Source organism: Terrapene carolina, unplaced genomic scaffold (assembly GCF_002925995.2).
Source record: "Terrapene carolina triunguis isolate 2854851 unplaced genomic scaffold, T_m_triunguis-2.0 Scaffold94, whole genome shotgun sequence".
NCBI classification, from domain to species: Eukaryota; Metazoa; Chordata; order Testudines; family Emydidae; genus Terrapene; species Terrapene triunguis.
This window is the reverse complement of record NW_020664445.1, coordinates 3,903,594-3,924,574: the sequence shown is the minus strand read 5'-3', so window position 1 is coordinate 3,924,574 and position 20,981 is coordinate 3,903,594. Positions and strand designations below refer to the sequence as shown.

Below are 20,981 nucleotides of genomic sequence, written 5' to 3'. Positions count from 1 at the left end.
CCGGCCATGCATGCGTACTATTAAGCGAGACTCAGAGCGGGGGGCAGGCTCTGCGCATGCGTGGCCGGTACGAGTACTGCTACAAAAATCTCCGAGCAAAGGTGCAGGGACGCACCAACACCTGGAGTGAAGCACCCACAGGGACACTCATTTCGAAGAACATCAGTTACTGCACAGGGTGAGTAACCTCCTCTTAAGGTACGAAGGCACCCGGCCAGGTTTATTTGTCAACAAAGCACGGTAATAGCATCCGGCAGACTCTACGGGGATACTAAGACATGCATACCCGTGACAATGGATGCAGCTCAGTGAATGGCGTGACTTTCTATTCCCCCCCCCTAGGCTGGCCAAAGACATTCCCTCTGAGACTCCATTTTGTACACCAATACAAACAAGTTGTGTTACCCCTCTGACCATAGTTAGTTACTGCCCCCTGACGTGGGTTGTTACCATCCATTACCTTGTACATGTTGGTTCGATCAAAACATCTCTATCCATTATACTATCATCCCGACCTTATCTTTAGGAGGGGTCAGTGTGTTCTCATTATCTTTGGGGTGTGTTTGTACCATACTTGGTATCAGGGTGTTCTGGTACCATTCTTCTGAAATGCGTTTGTGTGAGTGTCCTGCTCCTAGCCTTTCTTAGGAATGTGTGCGTTTGTTCTTGCCAGGCTCTGTGTGCGTGTACGCAGGCAGAGTCTGACTCCTGCTTACAGCCTGTCTCTTGCTGACTTTGCTTTATATAGCAAAGCTTTGACCACTACTTTAGTTTAGGCGTCAGGCCTCAAACCAGGCCTCTGATGCAAGGGCTTATGTCTCAGGCTCTTTTTCTACTACAGATGTTATTTATTTGTTAGGCTTTTCCAAACCTAGACCACCAAGCCAAATATTTATTTACTTATACACTCACACTATTATGGTTTGGAGTTAGTACTAACTTTTTTCTTTTAAGTGTAATTTTATTAGAATTTTTACTGCTCAATGGAGAATTTGAGCAGGACCAGCAAGCCTTTCTCATTCCCCACTCACAATAGAAGTGAACCATAATATTTGTGTATTACTTATTATGCAGAGGGACAAATTCTCATTTAAGGGCCACTGGCCAGGGTGGGACCACCTACCCCACACCTGCTTCTCCAGATGTGGTCCCAGCGATATCAAGAGGTTTTCACAAAGATGAGGGGAAGCAATGGCCTTCATGTAGTGACTAAGGTTGGAATTTTCAAAGGAGATTAGATACTTAACTCCCACAGAAATCAGTGGGATTTGTGTACCTAACCCCCTTATACCCTTTAAAAATCTCAGTCTAAGCTTTTAGTATTTCTTTGCTCTGAACAAATTCGCATTCAGCATCACCCAATGGCAAAATATGCTCAACCTTAGGACTGTGCATTTTATCTTTCTTTTCTTTCCATATCCTCCTTTCTGTGTCTCTTCTCTCCCCCCCGCCCCCTTCTTCCGTCTGCATTTTCCTCCCTGCAGCAACTCTCAGTTCCTACTCCCTTCCCCATTTCATCTGCTGAGATGATCTGGCAATGAAATATTTAATGCTGATGCTTGAAGCGTTAACATTGGGACGTTAATGAGAGTAATTGGGGCAGGGCTGTTCACATTTGTCAGTCCATGAGTATGTGGTTTTCCACTGTTCTGTCTCCTGATTTACACCAGCATATGACAGAGAAGAATCAAAATCTGTTGCTTCAGTCTCTACAGATTCATGAAGGTAACATTACTTTGGATTACTTAGCTTGCAGAGATACCCTTGAAATTGTTATCATGAAAGCTAGAATCTACTTGGCCTTATAAATGAAATCTTAGGATCTAGAGAATCCAGATATGCCATGAGGGCTAAAGAAATGCATCAAGTAGGCCAGACGATTAATACTGCAGCCATAATAGGTTGCTTTTTTCTTGTCTCCCATCTGCTAGTATGATGTGTTAATATCCACTTTTCTGACTGGAATGTGTGGTCTCTGAAAAATCGAATTAACATGTAAGAAATTAGTTATCTACACTGCCAAAGTCACACTCCATAGCATTTGTACCCTTAATACTATTGTTACTAATGTAACATAGCAAAAATCATTAGACCAATGCTTTAAAAATGGGTGCCCAAAGGTGGTATTCTAAGTTGGTGGGAGCTGCTATCTTCTCAGAGCATTTGAAAATTAGGCAGTTTTATTTAGGGGCCAAAGTATGAACTTGGAAGTCTAATTGTAGGCATCCATTTTGGAAACTCTAGGCCTATATTTAATAGGCTTCCACTGTCTAACCGTGGGGAAATTCCCCTCTGCTGTCCTGACTTCTGTCCAAGCCCTTCCTGCAGACCTCCTAAGATGCTCACTTCCTGTGGACCTTATCTTTTATTCCATTTGTTTTAAAAAGCTGGAAAGATGCATAGATTCACAGTGGAAATCTGTTGATAATAACTTGGTTTTCTGCACTGACTAAATCTGAGTTAATGGTAAAAGTAGCTTTTAATAATTCAGTTTTACAGCATTCTTGAGACTTCTAGTGATTATAAAAATTTACTAATTTCCCTGAAGTTCTTGATGTGAAGTTGCACCATGTGTTGGTATATATAGTGTTACGGTCAATAATATTTATGTTAAGACAGAAACACACCAAACAGTGTATGTTAAGTATACACAAAATCCTAACACACAACCTAAAAAGTAAGGAATTGAAAAGTTCAGACAACAGTGTGGGCCTTCTACTCTGCTACACAGATGCACAACCACCATATGTCTGGGAACATCATAACTTTAATTCTTCCCTAAGGGGGATGCCAACATTCCAGCACCACCACAAGCAGACAAGATTTCTCTCCGTTTCCTTTGTCGAAGATCTCAATAGAAATGCCTGAAGAGTAGCAAAAGTGGTTCCCTATGCACTAGCAACCGCCCATTTGGGTGTAGGGAACATTACTGGGGACATAAGTGGGGGCAGATGACAAAATACAGCACTGTGCCTCCCCATAACTGTTCAGAAAGGCTCCCACGTACCTTGTCAGAGAATGATTGCAGCCAACTCATACCATGTTCTCTGTTTAGCTGTTGCATGGAAGGAGTCCCTTATAATGAATACTAATATTTTTTTTTAATTAACATGTTGAGCTAGCACTAAATACAAACTTCTAACTTTCTGCAGTCTGGCTTTTAGGCAGGGGGTCTGAAAAACTGAGACTCAAAATGAGACCTTTAAGGTCAATTTTTAATTGTTTAGAACTCAAACTAACAGATTTACTTGAAAATGCTAAACTCTGAGATTGTACTGTAAATTTGGGGCAGACACACATTTTCCATACAAAACTCAGAGGTTGAACTCTTGCAGTAAGTGCAAAATGGAGTCCAACCTAGGGTGACCAGATGTCCCGATTTTTATAGGAACAGTCCCGATTTCGGGGTCTTTTTCTTATGTAGGCTCCTATTACCCCCTCCACCCCCTGTTCCGATTTTTCACATTTGCTGTCTGGTCACCCTAGCCCAACCTCAATGATGGTGTTGCTACTACTCTTCCATATTGAGCAGTTTGCTGTACTTGCTGTACTTTGTCCACATATTTTGTTAGCTTTACCTTAACAATAAACTATTTGTGCCAAGTCTTTGAAAATATTTTTATTTTGAAATAGATTACTGTTAACATAACCATTCCAGTTTTTCCTCCCGTAAAAAGCTTTAATCTTGGGTCCTACAAAATTAAAGATGCAGATGCATTTCATAATAGTTTACTTTATTTCTTCCCTTTAAAGGTTGCTAAACTGGATGACTCAAAGGGAATTGCATATATTTACTTGTTTACTCCCAAGAACTTCCCAGACCCCGATCGGAGCATCAATCGGCAGATCACTAATGCAGACTTATGGAAGCATCAGAAAGATGTCTTCTTGAGTGTTGCACCCAGTGGCGCTAGTCCTATGAAAGGGAAAAGTGATACTATCCTTGCTCCAGAATTAATTGGCCTAGGCCTCAAAAAAAGCCTCATGGGGTCAATCAAGCCTGCTCCAGAACCCAGCAGTGTGGTGCCTACTCTTGACATGCCACCTCTTCTACCCTTACCGAAACCTGGTGAGCACATGGATGTCTACATTTCAGTGGCCTGCCACCCTGGTCACTTTGTCGTCCAGCCTTGGCAAGAGATCCACAACCTAGAAGTCCTCATGGAAGAAATGATTCTGTACTACAGCATGGCAGAGGAGAGACCCATTGCCGTTAAGAAGAACAATCTATATGCTGCTAAAGTGGAAAATAAGTAAGTAGATGCTTTCATAAAAGATACGTATTATCTTGAGGCAGGCTGTTGTCTACGGTGATACTTGCAGGGTCCAAATGCCCAGCACTAGCACTAGAGATATGCACAGAGAAATCTTAATTGGTGCTCAATCTTCTCAGGGTTAGATTAATGTGAATTATGCATTTCTAGGTAATGTTTGGCCTCATTCCAGTTGACAAGGGAAAGTGTCCACATTTCGGATTGTCAGTAATCTGAGACCAAGGGGGGTGAATGAGGTTGTAGACTCTACTTGCCTCCAGGTCACAGTTAGAACTCAATGATTGAAACACTGCTTCTATTCCTGCTGTACCTGATGTGACGCTCTCAGTTTAGCCACAGGTCTTTCAGTCAAGCACTTTTTTGCCAGCAGTAAATTTACATGCAAATTGTTTGCCCCTTGGTTGCTAGTTATTTATCACTGTGAGTATACGATTTTTTCGTCACAACTGTTTCCGTCAAATGGCTATTTTAATTTAACTATACCATACCAAAATCTCTGTTTAAAGTAGTAGTGTTGCACACAATTACAATCTGAGCATTTAAAAGGCAGGTAAAAGTTAGCGGAAGAACAATTCATACAGATTCTACTACTGTGCCAGAATACATGTTGGGGAGTCTTCAAAAGTCATCTTGTACATGTGCCTAGAGCTCTTGTGATGGGTTCATTTTCATTCATCTAAATCATCAGTCAGAAATCTTTCTGCCTTGTTATTTCATCTATGTCCTTCCCCTTCCACTGGCTCCCCCTTTTCAACCTCATACTTGTTTTTCCCTTTTAGGGCCCTTCGTGACTTACCTGTATCCTAGCTATTAGGCACTTTAAAGCTTTTTACTTAAGTCCCATTGACATTCATTGAAACTTAGCCAGTCACTTTTTGAAAAAATGTGAAAACATTTAAGTACTGCTAAAAATGTTACCCATCATTTCCTGTATGACATAAAGCAGTCAGTGCCCATCTGTGCTGCTTGAACAGTTTAACTGTTGTTGTACATGAGGGTTCTTCCACGGTGTCTCCTTTGCATTCCTGTGCTGCCCCAGGGAGGGCAGGTCAGTGACCCTGGGCACCCTGGGAGTGCTGATTGGCTAGCTGTGGGTGGTTCTTTGCTCTGCCATTCAGTGGGGATCACCAAAAACATTCTCCACCCTGGCCAGCAAAACAGCCTGAAACTCCTGCCCATGGAGCTCCTTGTAAATGTCTGCAAAGCCTCTGTTTCGTCATTCAAATCACTCCTTAAAATTCACCTCTGCCATGATACCACTGTAACATTTTGATACTGGCTAGGTAATGTGTGTACTTGTTTCCTAGAACTGATCAAAAGTTTTCAGATTTTCCTCTTTGAAAAATGGGTTTTTCTACATTTTTTTTCAATAGAAAATTGTAAAACAAACTTTTTTTCAAATTTATTTTTCAATTTTTGGATTTGGATCTTTTCTATTCCTCCTCCATATTTTTTTTTTTAATTCCAAACCAAAAAAGAAAGGGGTAGACAGTGTTCATTTCTTTCCTCCCCAAACACCCGCTTTACCACGTTTTTCTATTGTTCTCTCTTCCCTCTTTTTCCAGTGAGGGAGGGAGTAAAGGGAAGAGGGGGACTCCAGAAATTATAAAACAATTCTTATTTCATGTTTGCCGTTTTGTTTGTAGCTGTGTTAGTCCCAGTGTATTAGAGAGTCAGGGTGGGTGAGGTAATATCTTTTACTGGATCAACTTCTGTTGGTGAAAGAGACAAGACTTTTTGAACCACACAGAGCTCTTATACAGCTCAGACCTGAAGAAGGACCAATAAAAGATCATCATCATCATCTTTGTGTGCTTGCTCATGTCAATGCCATGAGATTTTTGCCTTAGCGGTATCTGTAGGGTCCGCTTTAGCACCCTCTTGAGTGCAATGCCAGTGCGTCAGTATATTAGGTGCCACTGGCCCTACGCCCTCTCCGTTCCTTCTTACCACCCGTGGTGGTTAGTCGGACCACCTTTCCCTTGCCTCACAAGAGCTTGAGGTTCTTCTACTTCAGTCTTCGAGCCTTAAGGCCTTGTAAATAGTTTGTTTACAGTAGTTAATTAGTAAATAGTTAAGTAATGTAGTTAGAGACAGAGTCCCTGCGGGGCATGCTCCGGTCTCCGGGTTTTAAGCCCTGCTCTGACTGTAACAGGCCTATGCATAATAGTGACCCCCATATCAGCTGCTTCAAATGCTTGGGGGAATCACATGTGAAGGAGAAGTGTCGCATCTGTAAGAACTTTAATCCCCGAACTCAGAAAGCGCGAGACATCTGTTTGAGGGCTGCTCTATGCCTGGCGTTGGAACCTGCCCGAGCACCGAGCAAGAAGGGCTGACAGCCCACACCGGAGCTACATGGGGACCCCTCCCCCCGGTGGGGCCCCCTAGTTCCCCGAGGGATCTGCCAAAGACTCCAGGGAGCAGTAAGGGACCCAGATTGGTGGCAGTGCCGATGCCTTCCCAGGCTCTCCTTGTGCCCAGAGAGCAGAGGCCTCTACTAGCGTCGCTGGCACTGCATGTGTCGCAGGTCACCGCAAAGGTTCCCGGTGAGGGCAAACCAGCCGTAAAGACCCCCCAGAGGGCGGGCAAATGACTTCGGTCTCCGGAGACAAGACAGCGCTCTCCGTCTCTACGCCCCAGGTCTCGGTCTTCTCTGGGGCATCTTAAATTGCCGGCATTGTGCTCACGGTCTCTGCCCTCCCGACGCAGGTCACCTAGAGGAAGGCACCGGTCACCATATTGCCGGCACCGATCATCATCCCACTGGCGGTCTCCTCAGTGCAGATCCCTGTCTCCCAGGCAGTGGGAGCGGTCTCCATTGCGGTACCAATCCCCCTCAGCCCTGGCACCAATCCTCCTTGAGGCACCGGTCTCCCACAGCAACAGTTAGCCATGAGACACAAGCTTTGACAGCCCTTCCGTGGTCACTGGAAGGTGTTTCCTCCGGTTCAGGAAGGGAATTCAGCCCTTTAGCCCGCAACAGCACTGGTGCGATTGGGCACCTGAGGCTGCGTCGACCTCCACGATGCTGTCATGGCAGCAAGGCCAGTAGCCGGTGCAATGGCCTTACTGGAGCGCAAGGGGCATGTCTCTGATGCCGATGCCTCAGTCAGTCTATTCCTCGGCCACCGCCTCAGAGCAGCAACCAGCAGCACCAAGTTCGGTGAACGTGGCGCACTCGGAGGCTGGGGTAGAGGAGCAAGCGCCCACCCCGAAACCCTCTTCCCCCACGGGTGATGATCCCTCGGGGGCCCCCCCCCCAGTGACCCAGTCATCGTCCTTCTCCTGGGATGAGGCAGTGGCAGGCCCCTCCTGCGCCAGCCCGCTGGACAATTTCAAAGAACATCAGGCTCTGCTTCATAGGGTGGCTATGGAAGTAGAGGAGATGCTCTTGGTCTCTACCCCCGCCCGTGTTGCGCTACCAGTACATGATGGGGTCCTAAAAGTAGCAAAAGCCCTTTGGCAAACTTTCTTCCATTCCTCCCACTTCCAAGAGGGCTGAGAAAAAATATTTTGTTCCGGCCAAAGGGTTCAAATGGGCTCGCTGGTCATCTCGTCGGCCAATGAGAATGACAGTCGGGCAAACCAGTTTGACCCCCTAGAATAAAGAGGCCAAGAGGCTGAATCTTTTTGGGAGAAAGATTATTTGATGGCCAGCCTTCAGTTCTGGGTGGCCAACCACCAGGCTCTCTTGGGGAGGTACAACTTCTTCTTATGGGACTCCCTCCATAAGTTCAAGGACTCACTGCCCCAGGAATTCAGAGCCCTGATGGAGGAGGGTATGACGGCTGCAAGGCGCTCCCTCCAAATGGTGTGGGACCTGGCCAATTCAGCAGCTAGCATGGTCGTGTCAAAGGCGGTCATGAGACGCAGCTCCTGGTTTCGGACTGCTGGCCTGTCTCAGGAAATGCAGGACTCGATCCAGGACCTTCCCTTTGATAGTAATGGTCTCTTCGCAGACAGGGCCGGCTCCAGGCACCAGCTTCTCAAGCAGGTGCTTGGGGCGGCCGTTCCGGACAGGGGCGGCAGTTCCAGGTATTCGGCGGCAATTCGGCGGACGGTCCCTCACTCCGCCTGGGAGTGAAGGACCTCCCGCCGAATTGCCGCCGCAGATCGCGAGCGTGTCTTTTTTTAGATCGCGATCGCGGCTTTTTTTTTTTTTTTTTTGGTTTTGGCTGCTTGGGGCGGCCAAAACCCTGGAGCCGGCCCTGTTCGCAGAGCAGACTGACACGAGGCTGCATGGACTGAAGGACACTCGGGCCACCCTTCGCTCACTGGGTCTGCATATGCTGCAGTCGGTGAGGAAGCAGTTCCGGCCATCCTCGCTGCCAAAGCCTTGGCAGGGCCCTGCAAGGAGAAGGGATAGACACGAGTCTTAGTCATCGCTGCCCTTCCTCCTCCCGTTCCCCTGCACAACCCGGCCCATTGAAGCCTCATGGGAACCAGAAGCACTTGTTTTGAGGGTGCGCTCGAGAGCAACACCCCAGTCAACTCCCCGGATCCACCTCATTCTTTCCTCAACCGCCTACGTCCCTACCATTCGACCTGTTCGCAGGTCACCTCAGACCATTGGATGCTAGAGCTTGTATCTCGGGGCTACACCCTTCAATTCTCAGCTGCCCCCTCTTCCCACCCCCATTCCCTGTACCTCTTGAGGGACCCTCCTCATGAGCAACTCCTCGTTCAAGAGGTTCAGAACCTCATGCAGCTGGGGGCAGTGGAGGAGGTCCCCTGGGACATGAGGGGAAAACGGTTCCACTCCCGTTATTTCCTAATCCTGAAAGTGAAAGGGGGTCTAAGACTCATTCTGGACCTGCAGCACCTCAATAAGTCTCTCAAAAAGTTGAAGTTGCGCATGGTCTCCCTGGCCTCCATCATCCCCTCCCTGGATCTGGGAGATTGGTATGCCGCCCTTGATCTGAATGACTCTTATTCCATATCTCCATCTTCCAAGGTCACAGACAATTCCTCTGTTTTGTGGTTGGAGGGTGCCATTTCTAGTTCACGGCGCTGCCGTTTGGTCTCTTGTCTGCCCCGAGTGTGTTTACAAAATGTATGGCATCAGCGGCCGCTTACCTCAAGCATCGAGGGGTTCAGGTCTTCCCATATCTCGATGATTGGCTCATCAAGGGCAGATCTCGGGAACAGGTGCAACAGAGCCTCGATCTGGTTTGTTCCACCTGCCACAACCTGGGCCTGTTGATAAATGAAAATAAATCAACCTTAAGGTCGGTGCAACGAATAGAGTTCATTGGGGCGGTTCTTGACTTCACACAAGCCAGAGCCTTCCTTCCAGAGGCGCGATTCCAGGCCACGTTGGATCTGATCTCCCATGTGAAAAACTGCCTGCTCACCACTGCTCACACCTACCTGCGGTTGTTGGGCCACATGGCTGCATGTACATACGTGGTCCAGCATGCCCGCCTCCATCTCCGGCCACTGCAGGCGTGGTTGACGTCGGTCTACATCCCCAACAGACACGATCTAGAGTGGGTGGTCAGGGTGCCAGTTCACATCCGATCGTGCCAGGATTGGTGGTTGAGCCCCGAATCGGTGTTGGAGGGAGTTCCCTTCGCGGCCCTGTCCCCATTGCTGACCCTGGTTTCCAATGCCTTGGACCTGGGCTGGGGAATCTGGCTGGACAAACACAGCACGCAAGACCATCAGGGACCTTAGAGCGGTTCGCCTGGCCTGCTAGGCTTTCCTGCCCCACCTGAAGGGCAAGGTGGTGCGGTCATGACAGACAGTACCGCAGCCATGTATTACATCAACAGGCAGGGTGGAGCCAGGTTGTCAGCCATTTGCCAAGAAGGTCTCTGCCTTTTGGGGCTTCTTTGTGCAGCATACCGTCCATCTGGTGGCTGTGCATCTCCCCGGGGCAAAGAGCATGGTAGCAGATCACCTCAGCAGTCCTTCTCTTCTCGCCACGAGTGGTTGCTTTACCCGGAGGCGGTCAGTGTGATAATCCGGAGGTGGGGGACTTCCTAGCTAAACCTGTTCTGCTCATTCCAGGGATTGGACGCCTTTCTGCTCCCTTGGTCGGGAGCTCTAATGTATGCCTTCCCACCAGTGCCGCCAATCCCAAGGTCCTTATGAAGCTCAAACAGGACAAGGCAAAGGTGATCCTGATAGCTCCCGAGTAGCCTCAGCAGCACTGGTTTGGCATGCTGCCCCCCTGCAGCTGCCTCTGGCCGGACCTGCTGTCCCAGAACCACAGCAGTCTTCTGCATCCGAACCTGGCAGCATTGCACTTGACAGTGTGGCTTCTGCATGGCTGAATGCAGAAGAACGGGAATGTTCGGCCTGGGTCCATCAGGTCTTGTTGGGTAGCAGAAAGCCCTCCACCAGAGCAACCTACCTCCAAGTGGAAGAGGTTCATGGGCTGGGCCTTGGACCAGGGTATACGGGCTGAGTAGCCCTCGCTGCAGGCAATCCTGGACTATCTTCTGCACTTCAGGCTCCAGGGGTTGTCCTTGTCATCAATCAAAGTCCACTTGGCTGCTATTTTGGCCTTCCACCCTTGGCTCCAGGGCAAGTCAGTCTTCACTCATGACGTGACAGTCCAGTGTTTGAAAGGCCTGAAGCATCTACCCATACGTCAGGGATCCCATCCCTCCCTGGGACCTGAATCTCGTGCTGTTGCAGTTCGTGGGTCCTCCCTTCGAGCCTCTAGCTTCCTGCTCCCTCCTCCTCTCTTGGAAAGTTTCTTTCCTGGTCGCAATAACGTCCGCCCGTAGGGTCTCTGAGATCAAGGCGCCCACGTCAGAGCCGCCCTATATGGTGTTCTACAAGGGCAAGGTCAACCTGCAGCCGCATCCAGCGTTCCTGCCCAAGGTAGTTTCACAGTTTCATACCGGCCACGACATATATTTACCTGTCTTCTTTCTGAAGCCTCATAAATCAGAAGAGGAGCACAGATTGCATGCCCTGGATGTCAAAAGGGCGCTTGCTTTCTACATCGACAGGACCAAGCCGTTTGATAAGTCAACACAGTTGTTCATTGCGGAGGCAGACAGGATGAGAGGTCGCCCAGTGTCTGCGCAGAAGATTTCGTCCTGGATCACAGCCTGCATCCATTATTGCTATGACCTGGCAAAGGTGCCTCCACCCGCGACTGTGACTGCCCACTCAACTAGGGCACAGGCTTTATCGGCAGCCTTCCTGGCCCAGGTGCTAATTCAGGATATCTGCCAGGCCAGTACCTGATCGTCTGTCCACATGCTTACGTCTCATTATGCGCTCACCCAGCAAGCCCGAGATGATGATGCTGGCTTTGGCAGAGCAGTGCTGCAAGCCGTGAGACTGAACCCCGACCCTGCCACCAGAGATACTACTTGTGAGTCACCTAGAATGGAATAGACATGAGCAAGCACTCAAAGAAGAAAAAACGGTTACCCACCTTTCGTAACCGTTGCTCTTAGAGATGTTGCTCTTGTCCATTCCATTACCCACCCTCCTGCCCCTCTATCAGAGTTGACAGCAAAAGGAACTGAGAGGGCGTAGGGCTGTCGGTGCCTAATATACCGGCACATGGGCTTGGCACTCAAGAGGGTGCTACACCGGACCCTACGGATACCACTAAGGCAAAAATCTCCACTGTCCGCGCATGTGGGCGCATACACACCTAGAATGGAATGGACATGAGCAACACATCTCTAAGAACAACAGTTACGAAAGGTAGGTAACTATTTTTTACCTCACCCACCTTCTCTTGAATTCTTATTTCAATTTTTTGTCCGTCTCAGACAAAAATTTTCAGAGTTTTTTATTCAGTTCTATTGTTTTCCATTCTTCTAGTTAAAATATTTTGTTTGCATTCAGTTTGTGTGATTCATACTCTAAATCTACCCTTTGTTTTCTTTTTTCACTCTTTTTTAAATACCATTTAGGTGGCACAGGGTGTTAATAAAAGGAATTCTGACAAATGGGTTGGTATCAGTATATGAGTTGGACTATGGTAAACATGAGCTTGTCAGCATCAGAAAAGTACAGCCTCTAGTGGACATGTTCAAAAAACTACCATTTCAAGCTATAACCGCTCAGCTTGCAGGTAGGTCACAAGTATTTTTAGTTTTGTTGGATAAAATTTTCTAAACAATAGAAGGGCATCAAGTGGGTAAGAATATTGGCATATAAAGCTATGAGGATAGTGGCATAGTCTACACTTAAATTTTATAGTTTTATAGCATTTTGCAAATTTACAAAATAGTGAATAGAATAGAATTGTTTTCATTGTTTTTATTCCACCCTTCATCTTTGTACAAGAGAGGTTAGTAATTGTTTTATTACCACTGTTGGTTGTTTTTTTTTTTATCTCTAATGGGAGAGAATTTGTATTAACCACATATTACAAAACTGAAAGGCACCTTCATTTAACTTTCTCAACAGCCACATTCCAAGCAATATGAAATGTGGGGCAGATGAAATAGTAGTCCTGTAAGTGACTTCTAGAAGGGGGACTGGGAGAAGGGAAATAAAATTTACGTTTTCAGGTCGTTTGTAGTGAGAAGGCCATGTTTATATATTTTCTATTAACTGCAAAGTTTGTCCTCTCATTGTCCATTATACTCTCATAAACATCTTTTTAAAATCTGAGCGGGGGAGGAGGGTAGACTCTGGATTTGTGGAGGGCCAACAATCGTTTTTTGTTCCCTGCCTAAATAGAGTTTATTTAGGTGAATTTTAATTTTCTCTCTTTTTATTCTGGTTGCTGATCTCTGGCGTCTAGAGTATTCAGTAATATTGCTATTTTCTCAGTAACTATCCAACCCATTCTTCTCCACCAATTTAGAAGTACAGAACTTCTTCAGGGAAGCACAACTAATGCATGAGTGGAAATAAACAACATTTGCTTGCCTAAAAGTGAATGTGTTGCTTTTTCCTTTCCACCTTTTTCTTTCCATTTCCAACTCCTTTTCAACCCTCACCACTTTCACTGTTTGCTTCATTACAGTTGCTTCTTTCTCCTCCACTTTGTTTGAAAAGTGGTGGCCCAGACTTTCAGCTGTGCCTAGTATGTATTGGGTGCAATCAGGCAGAAAGGCGCAGTTTGTGGGTGTCCAATCGTAGAGCTGGTTCTCCACTGGTCTGTTCTCTCACGTAGCTTAGGGTGGCCTTGAGACTGCTCTAAACTACTCCAGCCGGCTATGCTGCCAAGGGGCTGAGGTGCCCATAGGGTTATTGTTGGCATGCAGCTGCACTCTGGCCATCCCCCTGCTCTGGGGTTGTATATGATCCAGTTGAACATGTCCCTATGGTATCCAAGGTTTCTTCTGGCATTGAGGAATTTACTAGGTAGATAGTTACGCCTGCTCTGTGTGGCCAAAGCAGGAGCTGACTATCTAGGTCAGTATTTCCTTTCCTCCCATTCTTCAACAGTTGCTCTTTTCTCTGTTGTTCTCTCTCATGCAATACTGTCTCTTTGCTCTGTGTTCTGTTCTGTCCCTTTTGCATCCCACATTATCCTCTTGTTTCCATGCACCATTACTCTCCTCTGTTCCTGTCTTCTACTGTTTTCTACCCCAAACCTTTCATGTATCTTCTGTCAGTGGAACAAGGCACTCGCTACAAGAGTGGGAGATGGGTTCCCTTTCCTTTGTCCTCCATCTTACTCCTCCTGTCCCTCAGAGAGAGGTGATTATGGCTGTTAATATGGGCAGTGCAGCACGCCTCTTCTTACTGGCTCTTTTTGATCAATTACATGCTGAGCTGGCTTTCCTTACAACCAGAGATTGTACTGGCAGCTCAGCACAGGAGCTAACTCAGCTGCAGGGAGACAACTGTTGGCCTGGAGGGAGCTCACAGTAGCCTTGTTGTTTGCTGGGCATCTGCCTAGGTTGGGGTGAGGGACCACATCCATGCAGTGATTTGGGGTCCCCTCAAAAAGTGTGCAAACCTTGATCTTTGCAACCCGTGGCAGGTCCAGGTCATGTCATGGTCTATGAATTACTTGAGACTTACGGGTCAGTCACTACAAACTTCTAGTAATAGTAGCTCATTTCAATTTTGAAGTCGCTGTTAGGCTACAAACTTTCAAAATGCAAGCTGGGATGAACTTAGGTAGTTAGAGGTCTCCAAACTTATTGAGTGTGAGGAATGTCGTACTAGGCTTCATGGGCCACAAAGTGTAGCCCTGGTGACCTGCAGAGATTTCATAAAAAATAAGCTAATAGTGAGGTAATGTGCTGAACTCATCAACGGCTGTGTAAGGGGTTAGGAACAGTTAGCAGGTAACCAGTCTACACTAACAGTTTTAGGGTGGCTTCTTCCCCATCTTCTCATCACCTGAAAGCTAGGTGCATTGTGCTGAATGCTACTGAATGCATTGTTGCTGAATACTACTGCTCATCTCCTCCGCACTATGGAGCCACCTTGGGGTTCAGACAAGTGGCAGACATCTTATTAGATGGTGTGGTTTTAGGGGTGGAAATAAACTTACATTCAGAACATGTTTACAATTTTGCAAATACTAAAATACAAGGCTGCTATAGGATATGCCACTTCCACGAGCCGGAGGGTCAATGAATCCAGAAGAAGGGGCCAGTGAGCAAAGTGCCTTACTAGGAATGTTCTTAGATGTGTGTAAAATGTTCAATAATCACATTATCCAGACCACTGCTTGCAGTTATTCAGAGTCAGTGCACTTGCCTTTCTCTTCCAGAAATGTGGATGATCACAGGTGAAAATAATGTATACTTTTCTTAGACCTCATTTCTGCATGCTACCAAGTTCTTTTTCGAGTGCTTGCACATGTCCATTCCAATGTAGGTGTGTGCGTGCCCCAAGTACAGTTGCTGGAATTTTTTCCTTTCGTGGTATCCATTGGGTTGGCTCCAGCCCCTCCAGGTGCCGCTCAGTCATAGCACTGGTATAAGGGGCCCCGCCGAGCCCGTCTTCCTTCAGTTCCTTCTTACTGCCCGTGATGGCTGCTGGAACTTACCTCATTGCTCAGGCAATCTTACCTAGTGGTTTTCTTCTCCTTTTTTGTGTATATAGTTCTTGTAGTTTTCGTTAGTTTGATAGTAGCACTAGTAGTTTTAGTAGTTAGTGTGTTTTGAATGCCTCCACACTTAGTGGCAAGGCTTGTCCACTCCCCTGTGCTGGGGCATGCCTCGGTCACCAGGCTCCTGCGGCAGATCGATGCCATTGAGCGACCCGCACTCGAGCTGTGTTAAGTGCTTTGGGGAAGCTCACAGAAAGGACCATTGCCACATCTGCAGGGACTTAAAACCCTGCACCCCAAAAGACTAGACAGTGAGATTGAGGGTCCTTCTCATGGAAGCAGACCTGAGACCAGCATTGGAGCCATGCTCGGACTCGGCACCAAGCACTTCAGCTTCAGGGTGGAGTGCGCCTCCTGCCAGTCAAGAATCCCAGCACAGGTCCTCCTGGCCAGTGCCTAAGAGGCAGCACCGTAAGCACCAGGAGAAGAGTCATCCCTGGTGCCAAAAGGAAGCCAGCAAGAGGATCGGGATAGAGCGGCCCGATGTGGGTCTCGCACTCTTCCCAGCAGCACAGCAGCTACCTCTGTCAGCCCCGGCACCCACGCCAGCTCTGCATGCTCTGGCATGGGAAGTACCATCCTCCAGCAGGCAGTGTACCGAGCAATTCATGGTACTGTCCATCCTGGAGGCATTTGCAGATGCTAGAGACTTGCTCACAATTCCTGTGCCAGGGTCCCCAGAGATCCAGGACTCGGCACAGCCAGTTCCGATGAGCAGCAGAAAGCCCTCCCCCAGATTTCACATGGCACCATGAGCACTCTGTGGGGAAAACCCCTCTGATAGCCTCGCACTTCTCCGCGGCACCAGTCACTGGCACGGAGAGGGTTGGCTAGCTTCAGCACTGTCACTGGGTCTCATAGATTCAGCCCTGACTTCCAGCTTTAGCCCTGCAGGGGTAGGCGGGCTCTGCCACAGATCCCAGCTTCAGCCCACGGCACCGGCCCCGTGGCAGCACTGGGGCTCAGGGCTTCAGCCTCACAGCGGCACCGGGGCTCGGGGATTTAGTACAGGGCTCAAGGTTGCAGCCCTGCAGCTCCTGTCTGCTGCCCCGCCGGGGCTTGGGGCTTTAGCTCTCTGGCTGTTGCCTGGAGGGAACATTGGGGCACCTGGCTTCAGCCAGGGACCCCCACAGCCCCCCTGAAAGGGCTCACAGCCCCCCAGTTGAGAACCACTGGCCTATGGGACTGTGGGGACCAACACCCATGCAGTGGCCTTTCTGGAACCTGTCTCGAGGCATTCGAACTCTGTGGCCTCGGAAAGGAGGGTGTCTCTGGTACTGCGCTAAGAGAAACCAGACCCAGACTCCAGTGCCAAACCTCAAGAGCAGGTTCCGCAGGTCTCGTTCGAGACAGAGGAAGGGGCAGAGGCCCCTCAACCAGATTTAACCCCCTCCTCTTCCCCAGATGAGACGCTGGTGTCTATCGGTGCATCACCACCCCCAGGTGACCACTACGCTCACCAGGACTTATTAAAGCAGATGGCCTCGAACTTGGTATTCAAGCCAAGGTGATCAAAGAGGTGACACACGGCCTGTTAGACATCTTGTCAGGGGCAGGTCCCTCAAGAGTGGCTCTACCCCTTAAAAAGGCAATCATGGGTCCGGTTAAGGCGCTTTGGCAGACCCCCGCTTCTGTCCGCCAACGGCTAAATACAGAGTGAAAATATTTGTGCTAGCTAAAGGATATGAATTTCTGTTCTCTCTCTCCTCCAGGATCCCTTGTGGTGGCAGCCAGCATCAGGGTCAAGCACCCAAGGCAAACAACCCCAAAAAGCTGGACTTGTTTGGCAGGAAAGTCTATTCGATGGGTGGGCTATAGCTTTGTATAGCAAACCAGCACGCTTTGCTAGGTCGCTATGATTTTAATATGTGGGAGGTGATGCAAAAATTTAAGGACCTGCTTCCTCAAGACGTCAATAGGAGTTCTCCTCACTCATTGAAGAAGGGCAGACAGTAGGCTGAGTCTCCCTGCAGGCAGCCTTAGACTCCGCCAATTCTGCGGCCAGATCAGTGGCCACTGCTGTTACCGTGTGCAGGAGCTCGTGGGTAAAGGGGTGCAGCAAACCCTCCAGGACCTCCCACTAGAAGGGTCCTTGTTCTTTTCAGAGCAAACAGATGCCAAATTGCACAAACTTAAGGACTCTTAAGGCAACCCTGAAATTTCTGGGTCTGTATACACCAACAGCATCCAGAAGACACTACAGGCCTCAGCAGACTGGATGCTGTTTTGCACGGCCTCCTAGACAGGACCAGTGGAGGATGGAAAAACAAGGGGTTAGGGTTTAGATTTCCCTGCCCCAACCTCCTCCTCAGGGCCTATGCATTCTACCCCTACACATACAGGAACCTTGAAGCACTCGTTTTGACAAGACACTCAGGGATGATATTTCAATCCCCTCAATTCTGGATCCAGTTACCCTTTGTTTTCCAACCAACTGTCCCTCTTCCTCAGCGCCTGGAAACATATTACCTCAGACCATTGGGTTTTAAACACAATAGAATTAGGTTACACCTGCCAATTTTTGTCCACCGCACCTTTCCACCCATCCTCCCTTGTCTCTCTTCAGGGAGCCTTCTCATGAGCAACTATTGGAACAAGAAGTCCAATCTCTCCTTTGGGTGGGAGCCGTGGAAGAGGTTCTGCACCATCTATGAGGAAAGGGGTTTTATTCCCATTACTTCCTAACCCCAGAAGCTAAAGGGAGGGGCCTCAGACCAACCCTAGACATGTGGCAGCTCAAATGCTATCTCAAGAGATTAGTTATGCATGGTCTCCTGGGCTTCCATCATTCCTTCGCTGGATCTAGAGCATTGGCATGCCGCCCTTGACCTAAAAGACACGTACTTCCACATATTGATTTTTCCAAAGCCACAGAAGGTGCCTAAGATTTGTGAACCAGACTCATTAACAATATGTGGCTCTGTCATTCAGGCTGTTGGACACCTCACTGGTCTTCACCAAATGTATGGTAGTAGTAGTGGCCTTCCTCAGGAGAAAGGGAGTTCTCTGTTCATAACGATAGCTGAGAGGATGAAGGGGCTCCCCATCTCCATCCAGAGGATTTCATCTTGCATTACCTCATGTATCCGGGCATGTTACAAACTCACGGGAGTCCCTCTTCCACCTAACCTGACTGCTCACTCCACAAGATCTCCGCCCTCTTCGGCTGCTTTCCTAGCTCAAGCCCCTATTCAAGATATCTGCAGGGCAGCAACCTGATTCTTGATGCACATGTTCTCAGTGCACTATACCATTAGCCAACAGGCCAAAGACTATGCCAACTTCAGCCGCGCAGTGTTGCAGTCAGCTTGTACTTGAACTCTGAGCCCACTTCCTGTGCAACTGCTTGTGAGTCACCTACATTGGAATGGACATGTGCAAGCACTCGAAGAAGAAAAAAGTTACTAAACTTTCTGTAACTGTTGTTCTTCGAGATGTGTTGCACACGTCCCTTCCGAGTCCTGCCCGCCGCCCCCTCTGTTGGAGTTGTCGGTAAGAAGAACTGAAGGGGCCTGGGCTTGGTGTGGCCCTTATACTGGCACTATGAGCATCCAGCACCGGGGGCACTGGAGTCGACCCGACAGATACCACTAAGGGGAAAAAATTCCAGCAACTGTGCTCGGGGCATGCACACACCTACATTGGAATGGACATGTGCAACTCATCTCAAAGAACAACAGTTACAGAAACGTTAGCAGCCATTTTTTTCACAATGTGACACAATTGATAATCCTTACATGGGAGGCTAGAACAGCCACTGAAACAAGAGTAAGGATTTAAATGTTTTTACAGAGCTCTATTAGCTTCACTTTCTTTAATAGCACTACTTGGAATGTCTTCCACTTCCTCACGTGTAGAATTACTAAAAATCTTGGGTTTGGGAGTGTGTGTCACGTAAATCCGTCTTTTCTTTAAATGAAATTATTTGCTTTATATTTTTCCTAGGAGTGAAATGCAAACAGTGGTCAGAAGAGGCATCAATAGTGTTTCGAAACCATGTAGAGAAGAAACCACTGGTGGCGCTGATTCAAGCAGTTAATGAAAGCACAAGCTCTTGGGATCGAAAAATAGTGACCTACTTAGTGGACACTGCACTACCAGATACTGATATATGGATTCATGACTTTATGTCTCAATATTTTGTGGCGCTTTCAAAGGTTAATTAATCACTGCTTCTGAAACTATAGCAACTAATTCAGATTCTTTAGCAATAAAAAATGTAGCAGGCTTTTAAAGAGATTTAACTGTTCTTACATGGCCTTGACTATATGAATGCGATAGGTTTGAAAAGTCTGATGCTTGTGTTCTGTGAAAAGATATTTAACAAGTTTGTTTTCTTTGAATTGACTTTCAGAGAACTTGCACTTTGTTTACTAGTGTAGTGTTAGAATGTTGGGGTGAAAATACAGATTAAGTAAAATGTTATTTATCAATAAAAATTATTGGTGACTTGTTTTATTTTCTTGCTGGACTCTTTTTTCATTCTTCTTCTCAAACTTAATGGAGTTTGAGGCTGGTCAAAATTTGAGTTTATTTACAAGCTGTTAATTTCTGCTTCACAGCTATTCCCCTCCTTAACAAACACAAACATCACATCTGAACTGATTCCTCATTTGTTGATAGTTTCAGAAATATCATATCCCTGAATGCAGAATATAAGAATTATTCTTGTTTTTGCATAGAGGTGTCAGAAGCATAACAACCTACATATGTCCTGACAGCTGGCCAGTAGGCCATTGTGAATGCTGCAAACACCTTGCTTTTGCATTTGGGTGAAGAAGATGCATTCCAACAATCTAATTTTTTTTCCCTCCCACTTAAAAACAAAACCCAAAAACCCAGCAGCTTCTTGCAGTCTGCTCAGATGGTCCGTCTGTTCTTTATGGTTAGCAACCCTTTCCCTCGCCTGCTTTTTTCGCCCTATTCTTGTCTTCTTCATTGGATTTAGGACACTCAAATTCTCACGAGAATGATTTCCATTAAGTGCACCTTGGTCTCAAGTTAGATCTGTGGGTTTTGGTGTATTCCCAGCTAAGTCCCCCAGTTTTCATGTATACCACTGACGAGCTTGGGCTGATCCTTCTGACATTTGCTGTGGGCGGGAATTTGCCGTCCCTCTGGGGGGACAGTAAATATAGCCTGGGTTCAGATCACTGTAAATGGGGATGTCCTTCCTTTACCCTAGAGGATATTTAAGAGAAATTTCCTCAGAGCCTCAGTCCTTCACCTCCTGCTACAGGTACATCAGACCCCTCACATCCCCTATGCATGCAAGGGAAGATGTAGCATAAGGCCATCCAGCTCTAGAGAGCTGAAAGGATTCAGAGATACTGTATGTACTTCATCTGCTTGTGGTATCTGATATGCTGAAGGGGAATGATCCACATCTCTAAGTAATTCAGTGGCTTATGGTCTAATGCAGTGGTCCCCCAACCTTTTCCGTGGGGCGAGCGCCGGACAACTAGCCGCCGAGGACCATGGCCGCCAGACAAGCAGCCGCCGAAAAGGCCGTGAAGCGTCGCCACCAAAATGCTGCCGTGAAGCAGCGTCATGAAGAGGCGTCGTCGCTGAAATGCCGCGGAAATTCGGCGGCATTTTGGCAGTAGCGCTTCTTGATGTTGCCGCTTCTCGGCTGCATTTTGGCAGCTGCTTGTCCAGCGGCCAGTAGGCGGGCGCACATGGATGCCCCGGCGGGCGCCATG

At 47.6% G+C, this 20,981-nt stretch overlaps 1 protein-coding gene across 1 annotated transcript in view; it reads left to right on the top strand.

Annotated features, from left to right (window-relative positions):
• The window catches only part of TDRD7 (tudor domain containing 7), a 128,753-nt gene extending 109,032 nt beyond the window's left edge, over positions 1-19,721 (top strand). The window contains exons 15-17 of the mRNA XM_024203146.2: positions 3,754-4,253; positions 12,167-12,327; positions 19,225-19,721. Of these exons, the coding sequence (XP_024058914.1) occupies positions 3,754-4,253; positions 12,167-12,327; positions 19,225-19,445 (882 nt within the window). The 3' untranslated portion in view covers positions 19,446-19,721. The remainder of the gene's footprint in view (positions 1-3,753; positions 4,254-12,166; positions 12,328-19,224) is intronic.
• The last annotated feature ends 1,260 nt before the right edge of the window (positions 19,722-20,981 follow it).